Below are 18,940 nucleotides of genomic sequence, written 5' to 3'. Positions count from 1 at the left end.
CCAGCTGGTGCTAGGGGTAAAGAATCTACCTGCCAATACAGGAGCCGCAAGAGACACAGTTTCCACCCCTGGGTCAGGAAGATCCCCAGCAGAAAGAAATGGCAACCCACTCCAGTACTTTTGCCTTGAAAATTCCATAGACAGAGGAGGCTGGTGGGCTACAGAGTCAGACAGGGTTGCAGTCAGACTTGACTGATCACACACACACACATTTCCCAGCCCAGCCTAGCACTCTGTGATGGCCTAGAGAAGTGGGAGGCTCAAGAGGGAGGTGCTATGTGTATAATTGTGGCTGATTTGCATTATTGTACAGCAGAAGCCAACACAACCCTGGAAAGCAATTTTTCACCAATTAAAAAATAAATAAAAAATAGACATATCTATCTATCTAGTAGATATAAATCAAGTATATAGTAAGTATATGTATACTCTGCTGCTGCTGCTGTGAAGTCGCTTCAGTCGTGTCCGACTCTGTGCGACCCCACAGACGGCAGCCCACCAGGCTCCGCCGTCCCTGGGATTCTCCAGGCAAGAACACTGGAGTGGGTTGCCATTTCCTTCTCCAATGCATGAAAGTGAAAAGGGAAAGTGAAGTCGCTCAGTCGTGTCTGACTCTTCATGACCCCATGGACTACAGCCTACCAGGCTCCTCTGTCCATGGGATTTTCCAGGCAAGAGTACTGGAGAGGGTTGCCATTGCCTTCTCCAATGTATACATCAATATATGTCAAATCTATAGGAATATATAACATATGTTTCTTACTATAAATCACAATAGCATACCATGATAGCAGGAAACTTTATTCACATATGTATCTCAAGAACCCAGAACAATTTCTGGAATATAATATCTGTTGAATAACTGAATGCAACAGAGCAGCTGATCCCTTGTTAATATAGACTCGTATTAGTCTCTCGGTCATGTCTGACTCTCACAGGCTGCAGCCCGCCAGGCTCCTCTGTCCATGGCATTCTCCAGGCAAGAACACTGGAGTGGGGTGCCATCTCGTTCTCCAGGAGATCTTCCTGCCTCAGGGATCAAACCCCGGTCTCCTGGATTGCAGGCGGATTCTTTACCATCTGAGCCACCAGGGAAACCCAAGAATACAGACTATCAAGTTGACTAATTAATGGCTGCTTCCAAGGCTCAGACTTAGAGGTCAGAATTTCTGAAGGACGCGTGTATTTACATTTCTCCACGATTTCTCTACTGCGCTGGTAACAAGGCATACTGATAAAGTAATTTGTAATACTTTCCTAACAACTTAAAAAATATTTTATTTGGACTTTGTGAATTTGCCCCAAAGTAAAAGACAGATAGGCTTTATGCTCAGAATTTCCTCTAAATATTAAAAACCCTTTCCAGCTTCAGGCTTTAAAATGGCATCACCGTTCAAGTGTTGCTTCTCCATGATTTAATACAGGCTGACAAGTTGGAGCTCCATAAGCCCAACCTATAAAGCACAGGTGTGCCGTGAGCGAGACACTCGCTGGCAGCCACTATCTGCAAGGTTTTACTAGGTATTAATTTTGGAATTGAAAAGTGAAGGCGGTGAAATAAGATTGGTTGGAAATCAGAGAGCTTCTCGTGGACCAAGTGGCCCTGGCGCCTGAGTGTGCCTCCCGCTGCGGTCCCATTCACGCCGTCCTCGTTGGAAAGGGACCCGACACCTTGCTGGCTGCCAGCCTGATGACAGTCGGCCTCAGCTGGAGGGACCCGCTGTTTTACTGAGAGCTGGTCTCAGGCTCTTTTTGAAGGCGGAGTGCTGAGTGGTAGTGATGCTGCAGAACTTCTCAGTTTTCTTTATTTTAGACTTTTGGGCAGAGAGAGAGTGGGGGTGCGGAATACCATTTCTCTGCAAGAGCCTGTCCTTAAGTTGAAATGGAATCTGAATGTCTGTCTTGGAAAGATCAAGCCTTTGTAAGTGGGGTTCTATCCAGTTCAAACTTGGCATTGTAGAGACTGGCAGCTATATCCCTCCTGGGGCTTTTAGGTTTTGAGGACTCAGGATTTGCTACCTGGCCGATGGGAGGATTTTCAGCCTGGAGAGACCTGGACATGTAATGTTGTTCTTGACTGACTGTGGTACTAAGCTCCCTGTCCAGAAGGTAGGAAAGCAAATCATACAGACTCGGAAAAAAAAAAAAAAAAAAAATGGGGCACAGGTTTTGTGACCCTGTCTGGATCCATCAGGGAGGAAATTACCAAGAAAGGAGGGAAGGAAGGAGTAGTAGAGAATCTGACAACTGCATGTGTTTCTCCCAAACCTCGTGCATTTGGGGTAAATCTGGCAATAAAACCGAATGCTGCTCTTCAGTTGTTTTTAGACGGCAGCATTGCTTCATCACTCCGACCCTAGCCCCTGGGCCAGCTTGTGGCCTAGTTTGTCTAAAAGGGAGACCTCACTGAGCACAGCTCTTGTATTCGCTTTGTAAATTTAGAGGAAGTAGGCGGAGAAAGGGGAGCCTTGCATTCTGGGTAGAGAACGGCTTTAATGACCTGCTTTAGTCCTTAGCTCTGTCTCGGCCCCCTGGCTAGGTCCTGATGGAACCCCGGGATCCCCCAGGCCTGGATAGGAGGGCTGGCTGTGTCAAGGGCATCACTACGCCCATTCAGGAGGCCTTGCAGGGAGCTGCACCCTACGCGGACCAGGCATGACGAGGGGTGACGCCAGACTTGAGTACAGTATCTCCCCTTTAGCCCCGTTTTCTGGGGTCGGGCGAGTGTGACCTCTTAGGACCCACCCTGGAAGAAGAGTCTGCTTGATGAAAGGATGTGCTAAACCAGGATTTATATGTGAGTACTGCTGTCTGTGGAGAAGGCAATGGCACCCCACTCCAGTACTCTTGCCTGGAAAGTCCCATGGACGGAGGAGCCCGGTGGGCTGCAGTCCATGGGGTCGCTAAGAGTCGGACACGACTGAGCGACTTCACTTTCACTTTTCCCTTTCATGCCTTGGAGAAGGAAATGGCAACCCACTCCAGTGTTGTTGCCCGGAGAATCCCAGGGACGGGGGAGCCTGGTGGGCTGCCGTCTCTGGGGTCGCACAGAGTCAGACACGACTGAAGCGACTTAGCAGCAGCAGCAGCAACTGCTGTCTGTACTATGAAGTGGCATATGCAGTCCTATAAACGAATCCCTGCCTGATGTGTTATGGGCTTATGGGAAAACAGATGTGAGGCAGAAATCTCAAACCTTACACCATCTTGTGATACAAGAAAACTCTCAGAATTTTAAACGTCAGAAGTTCCTAATTTAAAAAAAAATTACAGTAAATATAGAATGCTATTTTGATAAGACATGAAGCTTGCTTGGTGGAGGTGTTGATAGCAAATAGTTGTGGCTTGTGAACCATGGAGGAGAACTGGGAGGAACACTGTAGTTTTCCAAGTAAAACGGGAAAGCAGAGGTTGGTATCTGTGGCTTATTGATCTATTTCTCATTCCCCTGAACTGGCTTAAAACAGAAGCCCAGCTCTCCTGGCTTTGCGACTCGCCCTTTCTCGTATACCCACGTCTGCAGGACCCCGGCTGAGCTCGGGGGACACACGTGCTCTCCTGCTGGAGGAGGTTAGTTAGCCTGTGTCTTGTGTGCTCAGTCATGTCCCACTCGTTGTGACTCCATGGACTGCAGCCCGCCAGGCTCCTCTGTCCATGGGAATTTTTCCATGCCCTCTCCACGGGATCTTCCCAACCCAGGGATCGACCCCACGTCTTTTGAGTCTTGCATTGGTTGATGGATTCTTTACACTTGAGCCTGGGAAACCACAGTTATCCTTAACCCATTCCAATGAGTGCTTTTTGGTTTTCAGTTCCCCAGAAAGCAGGCGGTTATCGGAAACTTGATTAAGCTCTTTTTTAAAGTGTTGTCTCTGTGTTCGCTAATGTGATTACTTTTGCCCTCTGGCTATTGCAAAATACATTTTCTCTCCTTTCAAAACTCCACAATACTTCAGGTTTTTCCTTTTCCTTTGCTACTTATAATCAGGATACTAACTCATGCTTTACTGAAGAGAAACAGCAGGCAGTCACATGGGTAAAGCGAGAGACAGCTGTTGTGGGTGGCTCTTCCACCGTCCTTATGTTCGACTGGATGGGGTTTTCCACATTTAGCTGGTGTTACCCAATAGCGTAACACGTAGCACCTGGTGAAAAACCGCGCATGAGCAAACAGAATTTTGATTTTAGGGACTTGACTCCTTATCTGTTCTAATTTGCGTGTTACAGACACATGTTGCAACAGAGTATGTATATCAGCTTTCTTTTCCTCCCCATGTGATACTTGGAGTAGAATTTCCTTCATGTAAGAGTTTGTATTTTTTTTTTTCCAGTTCTTGTTTCTTCTATTCAACCTATTTTGATATGAGCGACGAGTCTAACAGTTCAGCTTGTCTTGCCCCCTCGAGTTCCCGGTCCCCTGCATGAGCTGTGAGTTTTATTTGGCTCCCTGCGTTTATGTTCTCTGAAGAAACAGAGATCTGGCTGTTAAACTCTCAAGGAACGGCACATGGGCAGGACCGGGAAGTCTGATAGCTCCTGCTTCTGAAAGCCATTTGGTATAAAAGCCTCTTTACTCTGAATGCAAAATGGAGTGAGCCCCCGAGAGCAGGAGGAATTCAGTCCAACAACATATCCCTTTTAGGTCTACACGGGTCTGGAGGATTGGACAGCCCCTACGCGGCCAAATGGGCTCTCACTCAGCAAGTGAGAGTCTCAATGTTCTTACTGAATATTTAACAGTGGTCCCTTGGTATCTGTGGGCGAATGGTTCTGAGGACTCCCTGTGGATGCCAAAATCTGAAAACCCGAGTCCTTCACACTGTGGCATCAGAAGCCCTCTGCACCCGCTGGTTCTGCATCCATGGAAGTGCAGGGCTGACGCTATGACAGGCCTGTGTTTGTGGTCAGTCGTGTCCGAACCTTTGGGACCCAGTGGACTGGAGCCCACCAGGCTCCTCTGTCCACGGGGATTTCTAAACAAGAATATTGGAGCCGGTTGCCATTTTCACTTCCAGGGGATCTTCCCAACCAGGAATCGGACCTGCGTCTCCTCCGTCTCCTGAGGTATGTGCCGGGCATGGTTCTAGGTGCTTGAGGTACACCTGTTTTGGGGATACAGAAGCCCTCCCTGTGAAAGCTGCTCTAGCAGGAGCTGGGGGCTTTTTTCACACCCGCTCACACCCAACATCACACGTCTAAAGGAAGAGGTGGGGCTTCTTTCTGGCCCAAAAGTCTGAAACGTAACTGCCACTTCCTGGTGGCAGGTCACGGTTACTTTATTCTTGAATTTGTGATACATACGTACTGACGTTTTCTCCTCTAGTGGTGGCTAAGTCCATGGCCGCCTGAGCCGGGCTGCCTGGCTTCAAGTCCCGATGGCACCACTCAGCAGGTCTGTGACGTGGTCAGGTTTACTGCCACCGCCTCGGGCCCATCTTTAAACGGGGAGGTAATCTTGTGTACAATATTGGTTGATGTAGGAATTAATTTTAATTTATATAAAGCAGCTGTGTTTGGTCCGTTAAAGGTGCTTAACAGCGATGCTTTATGTTTAATGTTACCTTTTCCCCCAGTGGACTTCAGCCATAGCTCACACAGTCACTCCAGCACCTGCAACCGCCAGGCGCAGGAATGCGCGTGCGGGTCGAGCCCCAGCTCCTTTCCACCCGTGACAGACGGCAGGCTCTTTGGTGCGTGTGAAGGTGTAGGGAAGACAGGTGACTTCTGCTCCCCAACGCCTGTATCAGGCTCAGTGTGTATTTGCTGCATGAGTGGGAGGAGTGGTCTGAAAGCCGCTCCTTGACTGGCTAGGGCACACCACCATAAAAACCCCAAACGCAGGGTCTTAGCTGCTGAATTTCCGGAGGAGACTTTGCTGGACACACTGATTCCAGCGGGGCAGTCGCAGCGCCCAGGACAGAGGAGAAGAGGGGCCAACAGGAGCTTCGTGGACACACAGCGTCGCAGGTTTCAGGGCGCAGACACGGAAACCAGCAAGCTCCATGGGACACAGAAGAAGGTGAAGCAGTGTGAAAGGAGCTCAGGCAAGCCCTGCCTTGCTGAGCTGGTGGGTTACATACAGCAGTCCCTGAAAGGAGACGAGCGGAGGGCCTTGTCCCCAGGCGTCCAGAACTGGAGCTGAGCTGAGAAGATGGCGCTGACGGGCACTTGGCGACCACAGCTGCCACACCACCTGGGTCTGCTTTTCTCATTAAATGGGACACTGAACGAAGTAAGGGGCAGTTTTATTCTTATCATTTCCAACATTCAAATAGCACTATACAATAAAACAATTCTATAAAATGACATCTTACTGCAATTTCCTAATGAAGGGATACCCCTTCCCGACCTTTCCCCACAAACTTTCAGCCCCCAGAGCAGGCTTCCTTCCAGAAGGCAGCTATTGCTTCATCCTGCCCTGAGGAAGGAGTTTCAAGCACCACACCGTTATTTTCTGAAATTTTCTTCCTCCTACAGCCGATAATCCTCAGGTCTGAAAGACAAAAAACAGTGTTTATTTTTTTAACGACTTATTATTTCACTTTCTCCTGCCTGATGCAGGAAGATTATTTTTCTAATCTAAAATGAAAGTAACTGTTCACCAAGAAATATCTCCAAATATTATGTCTAAATTTTTGGTGAAAAACATTAAGGCCAAATTACTGCAAAGTAGAATAGTTATGTGGCAATTTCCAAGTTCTTTTGAGAGTATAAATATAGGCTCCCATGTGCCCATACATGAATGTATGTACGAATAAGCCTGAATTCAATTTCCCCAAAGCCCTTTTAATAGAAAGGATTATACACAAAGATATGGACGGAGGAGCCTGGTAGGCTGCAGTCCATGGGGTCGCTAAGAGTTGGACACGACTGAGTGACTTCACTTTCCCTTTTCACTTTCATGCATTGGAGAAGGAAATGGCAACCCACTCCAGTGTTCTTGCCTGGAGAATCCCAGGGACAGGGGAAGACAGGTGGGCTGCCGTCTCTGGGGTCGCACAGAGTCGGACACGACTGATGCGACTTAGCAGCAGCAGCAGCATATTCTGAATGAGCAAATACTTTATTTATATTATATCATACACTAACTTTAATTTTCAATATAATAGCAAACAAAACAACTGTGTGGACACTAGTCCTTTGGTACTTTAATCACACGTACATTTATTACATACATGTATGTATATGTACATATATGGTCTTTTACTATATACATACATAAGGTCTTTTCTTCATTTATATATTTATAGGATTAATCTTACCTGACAGTTCCTTCTAGTAGTAAAATAAAACAACATTTTCAGAGAAATATTAATTTCAAAAATGGAGAAAATGAGGGAAAGGATCTTACAAAATGTAAGAAGTGTTTGTGTCTCATTATCTTTTACAGAGTGTAGTGTATTTGTGGGTATTGGACGCCTGAGGAATTTTCAGAAGGAATTTAGTAATAAGTAAACTAAATAGATATTTCTGAAACAACTGTAAAAATATTCGATAGTTTGAGTTCCTTTAAAAGGTGAAGTCTGTTTGCCCTGAAACAACTTATCTCATCCCTTCTACGTTTATAGCATATTAAAAAAAAAAAGACCAGACAGCCCAGACAGGAGGAGCAGCTTCTGGTATCTAAGTAAGTGAACGACCTAACACTTAAAAACTATCCAAACATGCTTCACCATCATCATTCTGTAACAAGAAGAGAAACTGCAGCATTTTGTTGCTGTTTTTGAAATCTCTTTTCAAATGTCTTTTCATACTGAATCCAAAGTCTGGGAATTGACAACTTGATACACAATAGCTGGAAGGGGCTCCAAAACTTGCCCTTTTAGTCTTGCGGGTGTGACTCCATACAGTCCAAGCTCCCAGTCAAGAGACACAAGTGCCTTTTAAGAAACAATTTCTTCTCCCATCCAGCTGGTTCACATAATTAAAAAAGGGAGGTGGTGATGCCACTGGAAGGAAAGCTAAGATTCTAACAAGGCGTCCTGACAAGGAGTTTCTACAATTCCACTCAAACGTGCTTAGCCACAGTCTGGTTGTTTCCACACCAAAAGTCAATTTATTCACAATGAGATGACGAAAGTACCTTTTGTTGGGACTTAGGAGTGAACTAGGAAGCATGTGTGAAGGCTGGGATCTGTCAGGTAAACATGCTGACTGTGACCTGAAGGAAAGGGGGCTAATGAAGCTCAATTCTGTGACCCTGTGGAGACAGTGCAGAGGATGGAGATGAGGCCCGTCAGGACTCAGGCAGGTGAGAGAGGAACGGAGGTGAGGACTTAAGAAAGGGAAGGGAGAGAGCGGAGGGACCGCAGAGGAAGGAGCTGCTGCAAAAGGACACTTCAAGGGCCACTATTAATCTTCAGCTTGAAGAACACGGGAAACGGCAATGCTATCTGTTTTTCAGGAGGGGGAATACAAGCAGAAGAACAGAGTTTGAAGGGAAGGAGCCTGGTTTTGTACATGCTATCTGGACATGGCAGGCAGCCAGTAAGCAGGATTTGGAGTTTAGGAGAAACGGGGAAAGAGAAAGACATCTGAGAGGCTCTAACAGTCTATGGCCACAGCGCCTGAAGGCCTGATCTCTAGAGAGGCTCTAACACAGACTGCTATCCCACCTCCCCAGTGGAAGCATTTTCATCAGCTCTCCACTCTGTCAGATTCAAACGTCTCAGAAGTCCACACAAACCAGCCTCCGTAATGGCCCCGGGTAACTTCTCTGAGTCATTCTTCCACACCCTGTCTCTTCTGGCCCCACGACACTCCCTGCTGCTGTCCAGATAAGAACTTTCACACCACTGGACTTGGGCGCTTGGTATTTTCTGCATTTGAAATATCTCTTACATTTCCCTGCCTGGTGAGTGAAGTCGCTCTGTCGTGTCTGACTCTTTGCGACCCCATGGACTGTAGCCTATCAGGCTCCTCCATCCATGGGATTTTCCAGGCAAGAGTGCTGGAGTGGATTGCTGTTTCCTTCTCCAGGGGATCTTCCAGACCCAGGAATCGAACCCAGGTTTCCCGCATTGCAGGCAGACACTTTACCGTCTGTAGACTTGACTAATCCTGCAAAACCCACCCACAAAATCACATGTTCTGGGAAACCCTACACAACTCTTCCTTTCTGAGGCAGGGCTCTTTTCCCTGAGACTGCCAGGAACTCCATGCTTGCTTCTATTACAGTTTCTCAAACTGCGCTTGCCCTACGTAAATGAGTCAATACTGCTCTGAATGTAAACAATATTTGGTGTTTATGTAGATTAACAGTGCCGGCTGCTTAGATGCCGTGAAGTACATTAACTACCCCACAGGCACGGTCTCATGTTACCCTCCTAGCCACACAGTGAGAAAGACACTGTCGTCAAACCCACACAGCTGACCAGGCGGACCCTCAGGAGCTGAGGGACCGAAGGACGTGCAGCCGGCAGGGAAGGGCAGCGCCCCACCGCAGACCTCTGACCCCTGCTCGCAAGCCCCGTTCTGTTCATGTGTCCCGTCACGGAAGGCACAGTCCCGACAGGATCCGTCTCATGCGTCCAGCAGTTAGGACAGCACCCTGCACGCTGTGGAGGCGTTAAGACACTCGTCATTGTAGCGACCGCCTTGCAAACGTCACCGCGCTCACAAAGTCACCTTTCCTCTTTCGGAGTCTTTTGCAGGTGGTTAACTGGCTTCCGAGGTGGGGCTGGTGTCAAGAACAGTGTCATGGCCAAGGGACTAGATATTTTAGATGTTAGCAGGGCTAGAAAAATCAACTTATGTAGGAGGCAATTAAAAATACTACATGGCTTCAGGAGGGACCCCCGTGCGAAGAAGGAGGCGTTTGCATTAAATGTGGTTCTGCCTTTCTCTCCACCCGCATCAGTGGAAGCGGGGACACACACTACGTGCTGGCCGCTCACTCCCTTCCACCAACAGCAGGCCCACCCGGCAGGAGAACGGGAAGGGAGGGCCGTGTGCCTGGGCGCATCTCCAACAGCAGCGGGCATGCGAATCACTTGCAGATTTGGATTCAGTTAAGTCTGTAAAAGGTCATGACTCTGCATTTCTAACAGGCTCCCCTGTGGTGCAAGTCTGGTCCATGGACCTCAGACCTCCCACAGAGCTATTCCTAAGACAGAGGAGGTGACTGAAGATGCTGAAGAAGCACTTTCGGTAGAAATTTCTAAAGCTATGCCGCGCCTAATAGAAAACAACACAATTCCTTATTAGCAAGAGATTTTCCCAGTTGATATATAGCACCCTTCTGGCTCTTTACCCACCAGAGGACTCTATTAATAGGCAGTTTTATGCTTTTCTGACACAACAACAGCTAACTATAAATTATGATAACATCTACAGAGGCTGGATACTAAAATTCCTTTGACGTCTGTCATCAAAGAAAGATTAATTGTAGCTTTAACTGAGTGAATGTCACTGTATTAAGGTTCTTTAAATTTTTAAAACTGTATTAGTTTAAAAGCTAATGTATGTACAGCAACATTACCTTAATCAGAACTGAATTCTCAGATGTTGCTACATGTTTATCCTATTTTATGTTTAGATCTACGTACTCTCCTTTCTAGATTAAGTAATTTTTAAAAACAGGAAATCTGGCAACTAGAATATTCCTTTTCAGCCTACAGATACTTAAATGCTGTTTGAAACTTTAATGAACTTTTAATGAAATGGCTTGATCTTTTGCCAGATAGACGACAGGTAATTTAGTCTGTATTAGCCATAGTTCTTTGTTTCATTGCAAATATAATGTATGAAGTTTTGAACTAGCAGATATTTACACTGGTAACACATTTGGAAATAAGGGCTTCCCAGGTGGCTCAGTGCTACAGAATCCGGCTGCCAATGCAGGAGACGTGGGATGGATCTCTGGTCCAGAAAGATCCCCTGGAGGGGGAAATGGCAACTCATTCCAGTATTCTTGCCTGAAGAACCCCATGGACAGAGAAGCCCACTGGATTTCAGTCCATGGAGTTGCAGAGAGTCAGACAGGACTTAGCGACTGAACAACAACAATCTGTAAATAATAACCGCTTTCATTTTACAATAGTTTAGAACCTCAGGAAAACTCTGGAGACATTTCATGTGCTGTTATAAAAAGCTAAGACCTATTAATTCTTAATAGAAAGTTATTGATAGAAATAAAACTTAAATTAATGAAATTAGCACGGTCTTTTCTTTATATATGTAATACAAAGTATCCAAAATTGGGTACACCAGAGTTGCACCAAAGCAGACTGTTGAGAGAAAATCCTAGTTTAGCTAGAGGCATTAAGCAATATTTAAATAAGCAACAAAGACCAAGATATGAATTCATCACACAATGAATTAAAAGTCAATTCCTCTTTAAGGGAGGTACGAGTCCACTCATTCAGTCTCCTTCAACCAAGATTCCTGAGCACCAGGTCCACCTTGGGCGCGGGAAACGGCAGAGCGAGGCGCAGCCTGTCTTGAGAGCGCTTTTAACAGAGGGAGACACACACACACCGACCTCTGAAGAGAAAGCTCAAAGTCTGACGTTCTCATACACGCATTTAGGGTTTACTTGGAGATTAACGAATCTTCAAAGAGTTTGCCTACGTAAGACTTTCTTAATTCATTTTCTAAAGTGTGCTAAACTTCATAGGTATTCAATGCTTTACAGCAACAACTCACTTAGAGCTTAATACTTGTCACCAGCAGAAAACTGCCTTTAAAAGCAATGTAGCTTTGCACAATAATATCACTTTTTTCGAATGAAGACACAAAGGCCTCTGGGAGCTGTAGAAAGTATCCTATGTGCTTGTGATTGCTTGGGCATCTGAAATCATACCACAGCTCACATGGTTCCCCATTTTCTATAGCAAATCCTTTACCACACGAATCCTCATGCAAAACACTAGCTGCCACTCGCCAAGTTACACAAGCACAACACTGTCACTCGCTAAAATGAAGCAGACACATCTCAAAAATGAAGACACTCAAGTTCAGAACACAAAAATGCTAAGAAACCAACACATCTGTATTATCTTGAAACTGGGGACATTTCTATGAAGAATCTTCTGAGTTCAGGAAAAATCTTTTTGGAAATTTTAGCTTTCATTGTAAAATGGCAGAAAAAAATGCATTTGGTTTTTGAATAAAATGAAACATAAAGCTACAAAACACATGGTTTATACTGTAGTTCAAATAGACAACAGTGTTCATCCCATTACGATGAATTTATTTTCCAAAGGAAAAAGAGCATTCAAATTTCTGTTGTAAATTCATGACACTGAGTATAACTCAGTTCAGTTCAGTTCAGTCGCTCAGTCGTGTCTGACTCTTTGCGACCCCATGAGTCACAGCACGCCAGGCCTCCCTGTCCATCACCAGCTCCCGGAGTTCACTCAGACTCACGTCCGTCGAATCAGTGATGCCATCCAGCCATCTCATCCTCTGTCGTCCCCTTCTCCTCCCGCCCCCAATCCCTCCCAGCATCAGAGTCTTTTCCAATGAGTCAACTCTTCGCATCAGGTGGCCAAAGTCCTGGAGTTTCAGCTTTAGCATCATTCCTTCCAAAGAAATCCCAGGGCTGATCTCCTTTAGGATGGACTGGTTGGACCTCCTTGCAGTCCAAGGGACTCTCAAGAGTCTTCTCCAACACCACAGTTCAAAAGCATCAATTCTTCACAGAGTATAACTTAAGTGTAATAAATTTCAAAAATATTTTACTCTCCTTTAGGCTTTATATCTTTTCACTTTTAAATAATAAGTAAAATGCTTACTCCAAGAAAACAGTTAAAAGACTAGGATAAAATCTGGATAGTGGAATAATCTTAAGAGATATAAACGGTCAGGTTGACAGAGTTTTAAGTCACTTTCACTGGAAGAATGCAATTATTTGGAATAAATCATCCCAGGAAATCTGGGATCCGAGTTCATACTCCTTGAACTGAAGATGGCAGCTGTACAGGTAACAGGCAGAGCAAGTGTGCTGCCAGGCTCGTTCACCCAGACACTGCCAGCAGCCGACCAGGAAGTGCTCAGTGGGGACTCCTTTAAAACCAATCGCACTCTCAGGCACAGTGGGCACTGCCAGGCTCGTTCACCCAGACACTGCCAGCAGCCGACCAGGAAGTGCTCAGTGGGGACTCCTTTAAAACCAAGCGCACTCTCAGGCACAGTGGGCACTGCTCAGCCGTAAGAAGGACGGCGCACTGCCACCTGTAGCGACGTGGTCACGCTGCTGCCGCCGCCAAGTCACTTCAGTCGTGTCCGACTCATCATACTAAGCAGAGACAAACCGCACATGATATCACTTGTGTGTGGAATCCAAAAAATGATACAGATGAACTTATTTGCAAAATGGAAAGAGACTCACAGACCAGAAAACAAACTTATGGTTACCAAACAGGAAAAGCGGGGAGGGGTAAATTAGGTCAGGGTTCACACACACACTGCTGTGTGCCTGGTCAGTCGTGTCCACTCTTCGCGACCCGTGGACTGCAGCCTGCCAGGCTCCTTGTCCATGGGGTTCTCCAGGCAAGAACACTGGAGTGGGTGGCCATGCCCTCCTCCAGGAGATCTTCCCGACCCAGGGACTGAACCCTGGTCTCCTGCATTGCAGGCAGATTCTTTACCAGCTGAGCCACAGGGAGGCCCATACACACAGTTATATATAAAACAGATAATCAACAAGGACCTACTGTACAGCACAGGGAACTCGACTCAATGCTCTGTAATAACCTATGTGGGGAAAGAATCTGAACAAGAATAGGCGTGTGTGTGTAACTGGATCACTGTGCTGTACATCTGAAACTAACACAGCACGTAAATGAAGCATGCTCCAATATAAAAAAAGACCGTCTGACTTCTTTAAAACGCAAATTGTTTTCAATAAAAATGAATAGGAATTATTGTTGCACTCAACTGTCACTTTTAAGTCATAGCTCTATTGGCTAGGGAATATAAATGATTTGGTTTTGGTTTCTTACACAGAGACTGCTTTTTATTTTAGCAACCAGTCCTAATGTGTTCCTATCCAAAAGAACAGTATAGTTTAGAAGGCTTGATTTGAGCAAAATTCAGGACTGGAAATGTTGAGGTCTATGGTTTAGGCCAGTGCTGAGCTGGTTGAAATGATGGAAAAGCTGGAACGTAAACTTGCTCCCCGAGTCCAGCCAATAACTTCTGACTGTGAAGTGCAGCAAAATTAAGTTAAATCTTGCAGGAAAATGCCACATGACTAGACTAGCGTACAATTATGGAAAATCTTGAAGATGCCCAGATCCCAGTTCTTTATGGGTTTTGAAAAGGTAAAACTCCTCTCCACTGTCTTGAATTAAGTCTCTGACCTGAAGCACATTTTTAGAAAGCCATAGGTGAAATTACTGTTATTTTTTAAGGGGCAGATTTGGGGGATGAACAGCTTCCACACAGAAGGGCGAGCAGAAAGCTCATGCCCCGGCCTCCTCCAGGCTGCGTACTGCCTGGACGGGATGCTCACCAGGCCCCTCTGCTGTGCTTCCACTCCTGGCTCTGTCTTCCTTTCTACAGAGCTGTACAGGTGAACCGTGACACTGCCTAAGTCTAACCCTGCTTCCAGCAAGGACGACTGCAGGGCCCGGCACCCTCGCAGCCTCCCCCGGCCCAGGCCCACTTCTAAGGGCGCTCTGTGGGCAGTGTCAGACCAGGGGCTGGGTTCTCATCCCACAGGCTGTCTTCAAGCATTCACGAAGGCTGAGACTTTCCACACTTAGCTTCTCTGCAAAGGTGGGGGCTATGCTTAAAATAAAGCATTACGGATTTAACGGGTGAGGAGTAAAAAAACACATTTCTTTTTTGGTTTTGTTTCATCATTCTGTGGATACTGTGAAGCAATTCAAGTTGAAATTTTCCTTACACCTAGTTTTTTCCAAAGAAAAGCTCTCCTACAGAATTTTGAAAAACTGAAAATTAAAAAAGTTTCAAATGAAACAAGTTTTATTTTTACCCTACACAATGAAAAATTTCCATTACAGTGACAGCATTATAATTTCCATGATTGTTGTGGTTTTGTAACGTTGGCAAAACCTCAATGATCCTGGAAATAATTATTGACAGAATTAAAATAAGCTGACCGTTTGAAAGCTACAAACTCAGGCAACTGAACTGTGAGAAGAGATAGTGCTATTTTCTCTCTGAGAAACAAGGTCTAAGTGCATACCCTATGATCACCATGTTCATATGGCGAATGCGTAAGGAAATGCCAAATAAAACTTTATAACACACTCTGACCTAACTTTCTCTGACACAGTTTTTATATCCATGAGATGTAAAAAATACTAATACACCAAGGATACACACTAATTTAACTGAGGTGCATGGATGATACTTCTCATCTGAGAAAATGGCTTTAGTCATACAACATATTTAGAGTTTCCTCATAAACATCAGTTTCTTTCTGTCTTGTATACCATTTTTTTAAAAAAATAAACAACCAGCATAAGAAAATCTAGAGTATGCTGAAGTTAGCCCTGAGGGAATGTAACTTTTTAAGTGATTTAAAATGATTAGCTATTCAATTAAGATTAATACAATTTTGTTAGTCACCTACTGGGTGACTTGGTTTCAAGGTCATTCAAAGCTTAGTCTGACAACTGTTATTGCTGCTCAAAAGATTTTCATCTCTAACAGAAAAGCTAAAGAGCTTACACTGAACCAAAAGCTAATGATAGCTTCAATTATGAAATGTACCTTTTTATACTATAAATGTGTTTGGTTTTATTGCTAGGGAAACAGAAACCAGAGCAAGCTATTTTCATGTCTATTTATTTATGGTGCAATCTAGGGACATTCGTTTCAGTCAAGTCTCTACAGGTTACCTGTCATATCTATCTTGAATAATTTCCAATTACTACATTCCAAAGGAAGATTATACTCTTGCCTTAGCTATTTGGGGTGGAACAAAAGAATATTTTAAGTTGGTTCCTTCTCTAAAAGGAGAAAAAAATTTTTTTCTCATAAAAGCCAATCTATTAGTAATGGGGAATGCCATTTTTAAGGACGGCATGGTGTGTCAAATATTTTAATTGTGATCCTAATATATATCCTATTTTATACTTGAACTTTATTAAGCAGTAAACAACTAAAACAGCACAGTCCATTAAAGTAGTCACTAGCCACATGAGGGGCTTCCCTGGTGGCTCAGTGGTCAAGAACCCGCCTGCAATGCAGGAGACATGGGCTCAGTCCCTGGATGGGGAAGGTCCCCTGGAGAAGGAGGTGGCAACCCCCTCCAGTGTTCTCGCCTGGGAAATCCCATGGACAGAGGAGCCTGGTGGGCTACAGTCCACGGGGTCACGAAAGAGACACGACTTAGCGACTGAACAACAAGCCACATGAAGCTACTAAAACTTAAGTCAAATTACATACGTAAACTTGAAAATTCAATTCTGAGATACACTAGCCACAGTGTAAGCATTCAAGAGTCACAGAAGCCAGCAGCTACTGTACTAGCTCAGCTATGCATCAACGTGAAAAGTCTGTCAGACGGCCCTGACCTAAAGGAGCATCTGTTTCTTAGGCAATACGTTTTTGGTTGATACAAAGATGTATATATACATTTTTCCTGGTCATATGCATTCTGTGACTTAAAAAAAAAAAATTAGACTTGGTGTCAGCTCTAATACTCAGAAGAATAAAATGTTGAACAATTTAATGGCTAGTATACCTGTAATTGCAGTAAGTGTATACTCATATAAGTTAACAGATACTGTGTGGTAGTGGTGAGGAAAGATCAACTTTATTAAAGCTCACAGGAAAGCCTGGTGTCTGATGTGTATTCCTGCCACAGGGAAACCTGAATGGAAAGAAGGGGCAGGAAAATCCATTCCCAGAATAATACCTCAAACATGGATCAGGCAGCTCCAAGTTTCACTAAAAGTCTCCTTAAAATAATTCTAGAAAAGCCCTTTCTACTTCCCTTAATATAAAGAAGGCACTCAGTCAGCTTCTAGCTTGTTTTAAATGAGCCAGGAACATTTAGCAATAAAACAGGCAGTTTGATCAGTGCTCTTTCAACATTGACTATAATTTGTTGTGGATGGTTATTACACCATTATGCTGGTGTAACTCACTTAGCACATACTTTAGAACATGAACGACACACATGGCCACAAGCATAACGTGTGTGTGGTCACGCAACTAAAGACCACCTTTGGCGTCTCCAGGCTCTAAAAAAAGACCTGTTTCCCATCTCGGCAAGAATTATGACAGGTTTTCTGTAAGAAAATCAGGTATGAGATATTTAGATTTACAGAATAAAACTGGTATCATATCTTAAAGCCACTGAAGATCATGCTGTGGGGGAAAAAAATCGTGTAATCGGGAAAAGGTACAGCGATACCGTATTTCGCGCAAAATCATGATTCCCCAAGTTTGTAAAACATACAAACACACATACACAGCACAAAAACTAACACAGAAACAGGAAGCGAGCACACCAAAATGTTAAGTGTGGCGACATTGTTTACCTACATTTATATCTTATTTTTATTTTCTGCAATGAACATTTAGTAAAACCCCCAAATTAAAACATTTTTTCAACTGAGTGCCTGAGTCTGCTTTTTCCAGAGTTATTACGTTTGAAGTAAATGTTGTCTATGTTACATGCAGTCTATTTTATTGTGAATTTTTAGTAAATAAAAGGTTTCAGACTGGTAAATTTAAGCTAATAAATGATTTCTAGAAGTTAAGGATTAATTTAAATTTCACATCTCCTTTAAAGAACTTTTAAAAATGTTAACATCTTCCTAGAAGAACGTTCTGTGTTTACGTGGGCTGAGTTTAACCATAAATGTAACTTCTATGTAGTCTAACTAGGAAAAGGTAGGTTGGATACGTCTTCAGTAAATGACCATGCAAATCTCTAAGAACAACTTAAAATGATTTGTCCTAAAATGTAAATTTCATGAAAGTATCAATAGCTTTATATCTTATAAAGATTATTTTTACCTCATTTATAAAACCTGATAAAAAAGATACTCTATTTCTTCATTTATTCATTCATTAAGTATGTGCTGAGTGCCTACCTGATGAGTCACTGTGATCAGTGCTAACCAGACAACATATGTTTAACTGCATGAGATTAAATACAGTAAAATAATTTATTCTTTTATAACAAGACCCTATGTAGGTGGCCTAACCCAGCTCAAGGATTACAGGGAAGAAGGTGCATTTACCAGGCTTCATCGTGTGTATCCCTTTGGCACCTATCACACTTACAGCGCATGGCATAACTCAACAGCAGTCCGTAGACTGAGTGACGTGAGTACCCTAGTGGCAGCCCCTCCAATGCGTGTCCTGCATACTGCAGCCTCTCGCACAGCAGAGAGTGCTCATACTATTTGTTGCAAAAGACAATGAAAGTTTGTTTTTGTGGAAAGAACACAGGACTGGAATTAGTTTCAAATTCAGGCTGTACTACAATCAGCCAAACCTCTGACTCAGTCTTAAAAACAGGAAGGACACATTTCTCTTACTGGCCAGAGAATTACATACGGCGTATGTAAACCATCTAGCAGAGTGCTGGGCGATTTGAAAGTACTAATATAACTGATCACTAATAATACTATTTTGCTCATTATTTGCAGACTTAATAAAGGTGAACCTTGAAATAAGTCAGCAAAGTCAAAAACATTTTAAATAGAATACTCTAAAGACTTGTACTCTACTCTAAAGACTTGCCGAAGAATTGATGCTTTTGAACTGTGGTGTTGGAGAAGACTCTTGAGAGTCCCTTGGACTGCAAGGAGATCCAACCAGTCCATTCTGAAGGAGATCAGCCCTGGGATTTCTCTGGAAGGAATGATGCTAAAGCTGAAACTCCAGTACTTTGGCCACCTCATGCGAAGAGTTGACTCACTGGAAAAGACTCTGATGCTGGGAGGGATTGGGGGCAAGAGGAGAAGGGGACGACAGAGGATGAGATGGCAGGATGGCATCACTG

General features: G+C 44.2%; 1 protein-coding gene across 3 annotated transcripts in view; it reads right to left on the bottom strand.

Annotated features, from left to right (window-relative positions):
- Nucleotides 1–6,229: 6,229 nt before the first annotated feature.
- MRPL13 (mitochondrial ribosomal protein L13) overlaps nucleotides 6,230–18,940 on the bottom strand; it is a 40,789-nt gene continuing 28,078 nt past the window's right edge. For all 3 annotated transcript variants that reach the window (XM_086335689.1, XM_086335691.1, XM_086335690.1), the window contains one exon: nucleotides 6,230–6,493. In XM_086335689.1, coding sequence (XP_086191815.1) covers nucleotides 6,472–6,493 — 22 coding nt within the window. In that variant the 3' untranslated portion in view covers nucleotides 6,230–6,471. The remainder of the gene's footprint in view (nucleotides 6,494–18,940) is intronic.

This window comes from Bos grunniens, chromosome 14, assembly GCF_055505025.1.
Source record: "Bos grunniens cultivar Pamir isolate PY7600 chromosome 14, Bosgru_T2T1.0, whole genome shotgun sequence".
NCBI lineage: Eukaryota > Metazoa > Chordata > Mammalia > Artiodactyla > Bovidae > Bos > Bos grunniens.
The sequence above is the reverse complement of the archived record's forward strand: the minus strand, read 5'-3'. Positions and strand labels throughout refer to the sequence as shown.